Genomic DNA, 12422 nt, shown 5'->3' on the forward strand with positions numbered 1-12422 from the left:
GCAAGCTTTACTTTGTCACTTACGAAGTTGGCCTGTTTCTACAGCGGGCATTTCTTCTTTCCGCGCCCAGCACTGGGGAGGAGCTGAAACCCCCTGGTTCTCTGGGCCCCTTCATATACAGCAGTTTTAAGATCTTCAAGTTTTCCAAGGGCAATATTAGATGTGTCACCGCTTTATAATTTATTTCCTAGACTAGCAGTCTCAGTTTGAAATTCTAGAGTTTGCCAGTTTGGATTTCAAAGTAAATTGCTAGCTGGAGGTAGATTATTTCTCTCATATTGCCCGAGAGTTATTTAGTATTTTATTAAATGCAGTGATAAGTTTGGATGAAAAACAAGACTGTGCAATTGACTGTTTTACCTTACTGCTTTATATATATTTGAAATCATACATTAAAGTTATTTTGGTGTACTTAACCTGCTGCTTCTTTTATATTCGTAGCCCCATCAAGACGTGGTGATTTGGAAATACTGGGTTATTGCATGATCCAGTGGCTTAGTGGCCATCTTCCTTGGGAGGATAATTTGAAAGATCCTAACTATGTTAGAGATTCCAAAATTAGGTAAAGGAAAACTTAAATTATTTTGGGTAAAATCATGATAAGGTAGATGTATTTAAGTCAGGATTTCTCAATGGAAACTATAGTTTTAACTGATACTAATGTGGAAATAAGAAAGGACTTGCTAAATATTAAGGGTCTTTGGTGTTTTGTTCAGTTTGTTTTAGAAGAATGTCTGTAAGCATATTTAGGATGTAACACAGTGCTGCTTAATGTGCTATTTACTGGTATTAAATATTAATAAGTTTCCATGGCATACAGCTTCCAACAATGACTCATTCTTTAATTTTTAACAGATACCGAGAAAATATTGCAGGTTTGATGGACAAATGTTTTCCTGAGAAAAATAAGCCAGGTAGGAAAAGACTTCTTAAATGTTCATGGGGGTTTTGTTTTCTGGGAGGAAGAGCCGTGATGTCCACGGAAGATGCCGCGATGTAAAAGCTTAGGCGTTTCTGAGTGTAGCCATTGTGCTGGGGCCTCTTGTCATCCCGGACACGGCGGTTCCCTTTCCAAAGGTGGGCTGAGTGGGTACCTGAGCTTGCTTACATTATTACTCAGTGCTTTCGGGAAAGGAGCCAAATTTCATTCATGAATTCAACTGGTTGTTTTTTGTTTTTTTTTTTAATTGAGGCCTTAGTGTATGCCGGGGACCATTCTAGGCACTAGGGATATACCAGTGAACAAAATAACTAAGAATTCCTGTCTTCATGAAGCTAATGCTGTAGTTGGGAGAGAGAGACAGTAAACACAAGAGTGTATTTTACAGTAGATTATATGGTTAGTACTATGGGGGAAGAGAGAAAGCAGGGAATAGAATTGGTAGGTGCGGGGACAGGGTGGGGAATCGAGTTGGGGAGGAGGGTTGAAATTTTAAATGCAGTGGTCAGGGTGGCCTTACTAAGCAGGTGACATCTGAGCAGTCTGAGATGGGGAGGGAGCTAGAGGAAGCCCAGGGAAGGGTTGTAGGCAGAAGGAACAGAAGTACCTGGTGTACTTGAGGAATGCATTCTTTTAGACCATCAGAAGGGCTTTGGCTTTCACTGTGAGCAAGAGTGTAGGGTTTAGAGTAGGAGAATGACATCAGTGTCTGTCTTTAAGGGAAATCTGTGTAGCTCCTGTTCTGAGCATAGACAGCTAAGGGGGCAAGGCAGGGCTCGGCTGGAGCAGGCTGAGGCTGGGTGATTGCCACAGGAATCCAAGCAGGGGAAGGGGCAGTGGGAGAGAGGCGGTCACTTTGCATATATTTAGATGTCTTTAGATGTCTTTTCAAGTCTTCGCTCAGTTGTCTCCTTTCCAGGGAAGTCTACCCTGACCTCAGGCTATTTAAAATTGCAGTCTTACCAGCCACACAAGAAATGGAATGTTACAGGCTTCTCGGAGTCCCTCCTTGTGCCTCCTACCAGTCACGAGCCCCTCTCTGGCCTAATAAATAACTAGCCTAACTTCCAACCCCAAAGATTTATTTTCGAGCTGTATAAAAATGGAGTCATAGAGCGAACAACATAGGTAAAAATCCCTGCCCTCATGATACAATTAACTTGTATCTCTGGTAGAGTCGTTTCTTTGACTCAGTATTGTATTTGTGAAATTCGTTCCCATTGTTGCACGGGTTTTTTTTCTTTTAATGTTTTTACTTATTTACTTTTTAACTTTATTGACAAATATAATTGTATACACTTAAAGTGTACAGTGTGGTGATTTGATATAGGTTTATATTGTAGAATGATTAACAAGATCAAAGATAATTAGCACTTCCATCACCTCAGTTAACTGTGTGTGTGTCTGTGTGTGTGTCCGTGTGTGTGGTGAGACTGCTCAAGATCTACTCTCAGCCACTTTCCAGTCTATGGTACCAATTATTAAGCGTTTTTTATTTTATTTTATTTTATTTTTTGAGAGAGAGAGAGAGAGAGAGAGATAATGAGAGAGGGAGGGAGACAGAGCATGATCGGGGGAGGGACAGAGAGAGAGTGAGACACAGACTCTGAAGCAGGCTCCAGGCTCTGAGCCGTCAGCACAGAGCCCGACGCAGGGCTCAGACTCACGGACTGCGAGATCATGACCTGAGCCGAAGTCAGACACTCAACTGACTGAGCCCCCCAGGCGCCCCTGTGGTACCAGTTGTTAACTACAGTCACTGTGCTGTGCATTCGATCCTCCCGGGGCCCCGTTGTCGCACGGGAAACAGTGATGTGTTCATTCTCATCTCTAACAGAATTGTTGTATTTATATGTCACCATTTATCTGTTCTAATGTTGGATTATTTCCAGTTTTTTGGCAGTTAGAGATTGCCAGTTACACATAAAGTTATATATTCCGTCTGTAATTGATTATCGTGCATTATATGAGGAGAGGCCACGTTTCTTCCCCACCCTGTGGTTGTAAACAGTTGACCCAATAGCTTTTCTTGATGAAACCACTCTTACCCTACGGTGCTGCCTTTGTCTTAAATCAACTGTGGATCTGTGGATGTTTCTGGACTCCTTTCTTTTTATTAGTCTTTTGTCTATTCTTGGGCCGTACTGTCATAATTACTCTATCTGGCCTTATCTTGAGTCTTGATTATCTGGTGGTTTAAGTCCTCCAGCACTATTGTTCTTTAAACTTGACTCTGGTGTTTTGCTATCCTTGACCCTTTGTGTACATTTTAGAATCACCTTGTCAATTCCACACACATCCCCTCCCTTTCCAGTTTGCTGGAATTTTGAGTGGTATGGCATTGACTCTACAGATTAACTGACATCTTTTTACGATTGGATCTTCCGGTCCACAGATGTGGTATATCCTCCACTTAATTTCGTCCGACTTAATTTATCTCACTGTTCTATAATTTTCTCTGCAAAAATCTCACCCACCTTCACTGTATATGTTGCCAGGTATTTGACAGCTTTTGATGCCGTTGTAAGTGATCAGTTTTTTAAAAATCTTATTTTTCCAATTGTTCGTTGCTAGTATATAGAAATCGATTTTTTTATATTTACCTTGTATCCTGTGACCCTGATAAATTTACCTATTAGTGCCACTAGGTTTTTTTTTTTTTTTTTTATAGATTCCTTAGGATTTTCTGCATACGCTGTTGTGTTTGTTAATAAAGCATTCCACTCTTTATGCCTGTTTCTTTTCTTGCCTTCGTGTCCTGACTGAAAGCGTACATGGCTATTATACTGAACAGGAGTCGTGAACATGCTTCACATTTTCCCCTCTCGGAAGGGAAGATTTCCCTGTGTGACCATGCCCAGTGAGGTTTGCCGTAGGTTTGCCAGAGACCCCCTTTGTCAGATTAAGAAAGTTGAAGGGAGGGATTTTCACTTCGGTTTTCCTCACGTATCCCGAGTGTCTAGAATTGTGCCTGCCCCATAGTGAATGCCAGTCAATACTCACATGAACGAAGGTGTGTGTGTATGTGTGTGTAGCACTGTCAAGATCTCTTGGTTTTCTGGGTGTGGGGTGTGGGGAGAGGTTTTTGTCCTGAGGAGCTGGAAGTTTGGCATTCTCAGTAACGGGGGTGGGGGGGGTGGGGGGGTGGGGGGGACGGCGGCGGAGCAGGCTTAGCGGCAGATCGGGAGTTTGGGTCTGGATCTGTTGGGATTGGAGAGGACAGGTAGGGGTCTAAGAGCCAGCGTGTGAGGCAGTGGGCGCACAAGCTTCCTGGAGGGCACTGGAAGGGAGAGGCGGGGGAGCGTCGAGTCCGTCGCCTCAGGATGGATTTCTGGTGCCGAGAGGTGTTGATCCTGACTAGTAAGATTTCTTTCCGGGGGTGCGCTTCTGCCTCAGTGCACAGGAAGCCTTTCGTCATTCAGAAGCTGATTTTTCTCTTTTATGGGAAAACTAGGCCTCGCTTCCCTCTCCTTTCTTCAGCTTGTTCTTGGTACGTTTGATTTCTCACGTACGCAGACAAAGCATGCAGCTGTCTTCTGTGGGACCGATGGCTTCCATGGCAAAAGATATTGGCCGTGATATTCCTGATGTTTAGGTACATGTTACTTCATAATCTGTCCAAGGCCCTTTCCTGTTCTGGTTTTGTAGCTTTAAGACGACGGCGGTTGTTTTCGTGCATGTTTAGATTTTAGTATGTCTTTTATCTTTCGTCCCTTACGATGACAAAAATGTGTTTCACGTTACATCTCAAAATAAGTTTTTTATTTGACTCGCCTGACGATTCCTGACTTCGAAAGCGTACTTTCCATTGAAGAAATGATTGTAAAAAACGTATTTTAACCAGATACAGATATGTGGTCTAATTCTACTGTAACTGTGAGTTACTTTCTTAGAAGTGAGAGCTAAGTACATTGTATTTTGATTGAAAGATTACAGAATAATCGTGTCATTCTTCTAGATGAAATTGCTAAATACATGGAAACAGTGAAGTTACTGGACTACGCCGAGAAACCTCTTTATCAGAACTTGCGAGACACTCTTCTGCAAGGACTGAGAGCCATAGGCAGCAAGGACGATGGCAAGCTGGACCTCGGCCTTGTGGAGAACGGAGGCCTGAGAGCAAAACCAGTAACAAAGGTGAATTTTGTTACTAAGTGATCCTTTGGCTTCCTGTGATGATAATTGCAGCAAGTACTAATTTTCGGAAAGTCAATGAGTAAAGAAGATTGTAACAGACTGCTCGGCAATTAAATATTTATCACCATCATATAAGGTGATATAAGACAGAAAAACATATAGACGGTTGTAGAAAAATGGATGGATGTTTCTTTATCCCGTGGCAAGTTGGTAAATTCCTAGCAAGATTCTGACAGCCGAAGCTGAAAAAAACTAAGTACCGCTCTACCTTTAGGAAGTACACAGCCAAAGATTTTCCTTGTTGATTAGAACTGAACACTTGAGAAGCGGGCAGTAGTTCCAGCAGTTACTGGATTCATTGTGTTCTCTTAAACCAACATTCAGCGATATAAAAGTCTAATTTATGCACCTGGTCTAGGCTAGGTCCCTGGGGCTATAAAGACCAATAGCATGTGGTTCCATCCTTAAAGAATTCCTCCCTGTCCCATCTGGGTTCAGAACAGCTTAATTTACTGGAAGGAACTCAGCAAGTTAGAAGGAAGGTAATACCTCCACTAGCTATTTTCTTGCACAGCCTTGATTAAGTTGCTTGCCCAAGCCAACAACAGGGCTGCTCGTCAGAATTTCTTGAGTCTCATCCCTGGAGATTCAGTGAGTAGGCCTAACGTGTGGCCCTGCAATTTGCAGGCAGTGTATACTCTTGTTTCCTGTGAATGATGTGTACGTAGCCTTCTTTCCACTCCCATATATTCTAGTTTTTTTTTTTTAAGTTATATTATGCTAGTTGGCCTTCCTAGAGTTTCTCTGAAAAACCATTAACCGTGGTGAAATGAATCCCTGCTGGCACTCAGCCTGGAACGTGGTGCAAAGAGTTGAGTAAGGGTAAAGGCTTTCCGCTCTGGTGGCCACCTTCCTGTCTCTTGAGGTGACTGCCCCCCATGTAGTATTAAATTTATACCGCGTAGCCCGTAGTCTCAGTCAGATTGCCCCAGATAAACCCTCTGAATTTGGTGAACGTCTGTCTAGCTGGTTGAGCATGCTGCGTGGTAGAAAGTGTATTTTCTTTACATAAATTTAGGTTGTTGAAGTTGATACATTTCTTTGTGTTTCACTTGGTGGTTTAGCCACAGTTCTCTAGGTCAGCGGATTCAGTGTTGACTAATGATTCTCTTCCTTAGCTGCTTGAGCTCTGTAGTTTAATCTTGTCTTACTTGTCTGGGTTTTGTCAAGGAGCTTTTTTCGCCCTATATTTTTAAGTGGGATCATGATGTGTGTACAGAAAAATGCACAAATAAGTGTGGAATTTGAACTTTACAAAGTGAACATATACATTTAAACATCCCCCAGATCGAGGTCTGGATCATTACTTGAACCCCAGAAACCTCTCTCATGCCTTCCTCTCAGCCATTATTCCTTCATTAAGAGTAACCAGGGGGCACCTGGGTGGCTCAGTCGGTTGAGCGGCTGACTTCAGCTCAGGTCACGATCTCACAGTTCGTGAGTTCGAGCCCCGCGTCAGGCTCTGTCTGTGCTGACGGCTCGGAGCCTGGAGCCTGTTTTGGATTCTGTGTCTCCCCCTCTCTCTGTTCCTCCCCCACTCGCACTCTGTCTCTCTCTCAAAAATAAATACAGATTAACAAATTAAAAAAAAAAAAAAGTAACCAGTATTTTGACTTACAACACCATACATTGCTTTTGCCCTTTAAGGAAAATTTGCAGTAACGGCATCATACGACATGTATGTACCCTTTTGTGTCGATCATATCATTATATGTCTGAATTTCCATGCTGTTGCATGCAACCAGAGTCGTTTATTTTTCGTTACTGTGTACTGAGCGCTGCATTATATGACTGCATCGTAATTCGTTTATCCCTTCTAGTGATGGACGCGTGCACTGTTTCCGGTTTTTGGCACTTGCGAGAATGCCAGTTAAGAACATTCTTTTAGCTTCTTTTGGGAAGTCAATGCATTGATTTCCGGCGGGGTATATACATAGTGGAGTTACGGGGTAGAGGACTTACTTAACGTGTAGCTTCAGTGCTGATGCCAGGCAGTTTCCCACAGCAACCGTCCCAATTTATGCTCCCCACCAGCAGCCTGTGAGAGGCTGCTCACCAGCACTCACCAACACTATTTGTTGCCTTATATTTAATTTTTATCTATTTTGGTAGATGTGTGCTGGTATTTCTCTGTGGTTTTAATTTAATCTCCTTGAGAGTATTGATTTGGAACACCTTTTCCCATGCCCGTCAGTCTCCATTGTCCTTTTGCTGTGAGGTGCATTTCAAATCTTTTGTCCATGAAAAAGTGGCGGGGTAGGGGGGAGGGGAGGTGATTGTCAGCTTTCTTTTGATTTGCCAGACCTGACTACTTCGTATATATGCAGTCTGTGTATTACACATTTTTTGTTTGTTCGTTTGTTTGTTTTTTACGGTTGGTAGTTTATCTTTTCATTCTGTCACTATGGTATCTCTTGATGGCCAAAGTCCTTCATTTTAATGAAGCCTAAGTAATCAGTCTTTTTGTTTATGGTTAGTACTTTTTGTATTCTGTTTTGGGAACGTTTTGTCTACCAAGATCGTGAAGATATTCGGTCATTGTCAAGAAATTTTATCTTTTGCATTTAGGTCTACGATTTACCAGCAGCTGATTTTGTGCATGGTATGAGTCCATGTTTATTTACCTCCTGTGGATTATTCGTTGATTTGAACCATTTATTGAAGACTATAATGTCCCCACAGCATGTAGCAGGCTTTCAAACCATATGTGTTTGGGTCTGCACATCTGTGTTTTGATCCTGTTCTATACCATTGGCCTACTTATCTTTGCCTGGCCACACTGTTTGAACTACTGGCTTCATAATGGTATCTCATGGTGTAAGCCCTCCAACTTTGTTCTTCTCTTTGTCTTAGCTATTCTTGGTGCCTTGGCTTTACATAAATTTTATAATCCGTTTAGTAATTTTTACAAAAATACTTCTGGGATTTTGATTGAGAATGTGTTGACCCTATCACTTTGGGAACAATTGACATCTTCACAATATTCCTTTTTGTTCCATGAATATGGTATACCCTGTATTATAAAGGGACTTTCTCTGCCTGCAGCTCATACTTGGGGAGGACCTGGAGAGCCGAGCTCAGCTGGTACAGTGGGCCAAATCATCTGTCCTCAGTAGTTGTTCCATTCTCTTCCTAGCCAGAAGAGGCAGACATTTGGTAAAATCTAAATTCACAGTGAGAGAAGCCTCATTGGGGTTTCTTCTCCATGGCTTTTGCTCTCATTTACTTGTTTTCTCTTTAGTCATCTATTTTGGTAAATCATGTTTATTGTTGAAAATAATTTGTCCTGAATGACTGTGGTGGTTCTGCCCTCTTTCTCCAGGCTTCTTCTCAGCCAGGGGAGAAACAGAATTGCGTGTCCAGCTTTTGATGAGGCACTGTGGGAGTAGGGAAGGTCTCTTTCGGGGGCTGTTCGAGTCTTCCTTTCCAAGCTTCCTATTTATATTTTGTAAATTGGACGTCAGTGTCAAAAGATTCCTGAATGGTGTTCCCTCATGATCTTTCTCCAGTGTGGTTCAGCGGTGGGTAGGAGCCTCATGTTGCTTTCTAGAAGTGTCTGACTGTTCTTGGCCACCACTTCCCAAAGGTTATGGTGTGAGGCACTGTCACTGTCCGCTGCTGAAATAGTTCTTAACTGTCCTTTGTGTTCATTGCTTTAGAGTTTGGGTGGAAGGAGGTTGAAATATTGTCTGTCAAATATCCCTCCCCCCTTATTTTTAAACACTTCTGTGTTTAAAACATCTATTTTTAACGTGTGTGTGTGTGTGTGAATGTTTCAAGATAACCCGAATCTATGTTCTCCCCCCACAAGAGTAAACCAAGCGTGTTTCACTCTCAGCTCCTTGCAGACCGTCTCCCATGTTACGGTCACTGGAGATTTTAGTTTTTGGTTTTTTGTTTGTTTGTTTCTGTACCCTGTGTGTCGTTAGTTCATTTTCAGCTGATAACAGGGAATCCTTCATTCCTCATGGGAAATCCTATATTGAAACATTTTCTTTTGTTAAACCCAGTCCCCCAGACCTGTTAAAATCAGCAAAATTTACTGGAGTTGGACTTCCTCTTCCTACGTCCAGAGTAGATAACTAAACGTGTAGACGGGACACGTAAATGGAAGCAGATGACAACAACGAATGAAATGAAGTCATGTTGTGGTAGGGCCCCCTCCCTAAGGAGAGGGGGGAAAAAAAACCCCGAAAACAAAAACCTCAAGGCATCCTGGCTATACGCGTACGTGACAGCATCCCTCACGACCTTGTAACGTGAGACCGCCCCATCAGACTGCACGTTTGTGTGTCGCTGTGTGTGAGAGACAAAAAAGTGGAAGTGTGTGAAAATCTACACCACGTGGCGCTCGGGGCTCAGTTCTCCAGGTACGAACCCACCCGAGCGGGGCCACGGCACAAATGAAGTTGCTTCCTGGAAGGAATCGCCGCGGTGTCACGGCTCTCTGCGTGAGGACCCTGCTGCAGTGCGTGTGTCCCGTTTGTGTACGGATTGGTCCTTCATCGAAGGACATTCCGCGCGCGGGGGGCCACGTTGGACTTGAGGCAACTTACAGACCTCTACGGTGATTCGATAGGACTTCCGTACGTGCGGTTTTGGAAATTTCACTTGCGTGCGCTTAATGGTTTTCTGGAAGCTGAAGTTAGTCTTTTGCTTTCGTCTGTTTGTTAGCACGTCCTTTTCAACCTGAGGGCGAAGCCTGTTAGCAGTTGCGGGCGCTCGGTAGGCGCTCGGTCAGTGTGTGGTGGGCTCTCCGCCCCCAGGAGCGCGGAGGCCGGAGTTACCGCAGAAGGAGATGGTGATGCTCGCGATTCTTGTGGCAGCCTCTATCGCTGGAACTCTTTTAAAACAATAAGTCGCTTTAATGCATGCTAGCAGAATAGCTCTAGATTATTCTTCACATGAATCTGCCCCTCTTTTTTTTTTTTTTTTTTTTTTTATTTATTTTTGGGGCAGAGAGAGAGACAGAGCATGAACGGGGGAGGGGCAGAGAGAGAGGGAGACACAGAATCGGAAACAGGCTCCAGGCTCCGAGCCGTCAGCCCAGAGCCCGACGCGGGGCTCGAACTCACGGACCGCGAGATCGTGACCTGGCCGAAGTCAGACGCTTAACCGACTGCGCCACCCAGGCGCCCCGAATCTGCCCCTCTTTTTAAGTCCCTCGCTCGCTTCCTGACCCACTTCTTTGCATTTCTTCTTTTTCCAATTACGTCTGACCTTTTCCTGCTTTTCCTCAAAATACATCTGTACTTGCTGGATGTCCACTTCAACGTTACACAGTGTGCAAAGGGTTTGGAGTACGGTGGGAAGTCAGCTCTTTATCGTCACGGCGCTAGGTGGACGGTCGCCGGGCAACAGGTCTTTGGTTTTTGCCTCGGAAGATTTTAATTCTTTGCCCCGTTAAAACAGCTTCAAGTCTCTGACTGGCCTCTAGTCAGTGTTTAGACTATTAGTAAATTATCAGTCCAAATGCATCTAGCTGATTTGTCTCCCTGTTTCTAAGCTGGAAGTGAGAAGCTGCTAATTAACTAAATTTTAGCCTAGCATATCTGAACACTTCAAAAATACAATGTGTAACACATACGCTAATGCCCTTTGAAATAAACCTAATTTTCTGCAGATATTTTAGCTGTGCTGAATTAAAAGAAAACTCTGTTCTGAGTTTATAAGTTATTCTTGTGTGTCGTACAATATCTTGATTTCGTTTATAAATGCAAAGGCACTTTGTGGGACCTGGTGTGGAATATGACAGAATCAGAGATTAGCGTGGTGCCTTTGTGAAGCCGTTTTCTGTTCAAAGAGAACCAAAATACACACTATCTGAAGCCCAGGATGTTGACAAATAATGAAATGAAGCATTTGGAGACAGTCGGGAGAAAGAAGCTGCCAGTGAATTGTTTGGAATTTTACTCGTTGTCTTGTAGAAATGGCACACTAACTTACATGCTATTAAACTGGAAGGGTTTTTGTTTGTTTGTTTGTGTTTTGTTTTTTTAAATTGGTCTTTTCCTGTAGACCATTGGCCCTTTCTGTCAAAACTAAACACGTTCTCAGAAAAGTTGGGCTGGAGATACCCACCTGAGATTCAGTGTTCTACCTACTGCGTGGTGCTGACAACACGGGTGGTTTGTTTTTGCTTGAATACCGGCTGATTTTCATTCCTGTGTCATTTACCTGCATGGGGATTAAGGAAGCTCTTTTTATTTATTTATTTATTTTTATTAAATAAGCTTGAAAACAAGATGAACACACTAGGTTCTTAAGAATGTATTGGATAGCCCCCTTTGTAAGGAGCATTTAAAAAACTGCCCCCTCAAGAGCGGAAAATGCATTCTTTCCCGTATGGAAAGCAATAGAGTAGTGAAATATTCCTCCTTAATTTTGGTCCGAACGAACAAAAGTGTCTGTGTTTATTCCTGCCTAATGCATCACAAATCTGCTGACATGCTAACCTTGGAGTCTTGGCTGGCGTTAATCAGGCCTGTGCACCGGCAGGAAAGATGTACCTAATGCACTCCATCAGTGCAGTTTGCATATGGAAGTTCTCACAGGGGAGCTGCCCTGTGCCAGCTGAGGGTTACCTGCCCACTGCAGTTATTGTATGTAATTATCGAACCAATCTGTTCAGCCCAGCAGGGTTTAGATGGTAATCATGAAGCAACACTTTGGAAAAGAAAGATGTAAGGCACTCTCCCCTTCTCTCATCAGTTATATGAAGTTACAGCCACTCTCACAGCTATTTTTGAGAGGCAATACCTCCCTATACAGATCTGCTAAATGAACGCCTTTTCAAGTTTCTTAAGGTGCTGTCAAGTTCTTTTTGTGCACGTGAAGCGTTTGCTTTAGGAACATGGTGGGTATGTCTGAGTCCCGATCTTTCCACGGCCACCTTAAGAATATTTTGAAACAGCGGGATTGTTCGTAATACGTGCATAATAACAGTTCTGACCATTCGGGGGTTTTAAGATAATGTAGTTTGAGTCGAGTCGAGCTTTTCCCGTGTCGTTCTCTGTGGAACAGAACCCGCGGTTGCCATCGGGCGAGAGAGCAGAGTGCGGGGCGGCAAGGGAAATGCTCAGGTGAAGTTTAACTTCACATGAATTGTTACAAAATTCAAGCGAGGACGTTCCGATACGTTGTGAATCTGAAATCGGGGACAAATGAGGGGATTTCCTAAATGAAATCCAGGCAGCCGAGGGAAGCTTTGAGTAGTCATTTGGATTTTAACACATTTAAGTTGGGATAAAGGTATACGAGAAATACAAAGTTGTAAAGTTATTAC

At 43.2% G+C, this 12422-nt stretch overlaps 1 protein-coding gene across 4 annotated transcripts in view; it reads left to right on the plus strand.

Annotated features, from left to right (window-relative positions):
* Positions 1–12422, plus strand: part of VRK1 (VRK serine/threonine kinase 1) — a 73149-nt gene that overhangs the window by 54775 nt on the left and 5952 nt on the right. For all 4 annotated transcript variants that reach the window (XM_060620716.3, XM_060620718.3, XM_060620717.3 and 1 more), the window contains exons 9-11: positions 442–562; positions 856–914; positions 4899–5077. In XM_060620716.3, coding sequence (XP_060476699.3) covers positions 442–562; positions 856–914; positions 4899–5077 — 359 coding nt within the window. The remainder of the gene's footprint in view (positions 1–441; positions 563–855; positions 915–4898; positions 5078–12422) is intronic.

The sequence above is a fragment of the Panthera onca genome, chromosome B3, assembly GCF_046562875.1.
Source record: "Panthera onca isolate mPanOnc1 chromosome B3, mPanOnc1 haplotype 2, whole genome shotgun sequence".
Taxonomy (NCBI): Eukaryota; Metazoa; Chordata; class Mammalia; order Carnivora; family Felidae; genus Panthera; species Panthera onca.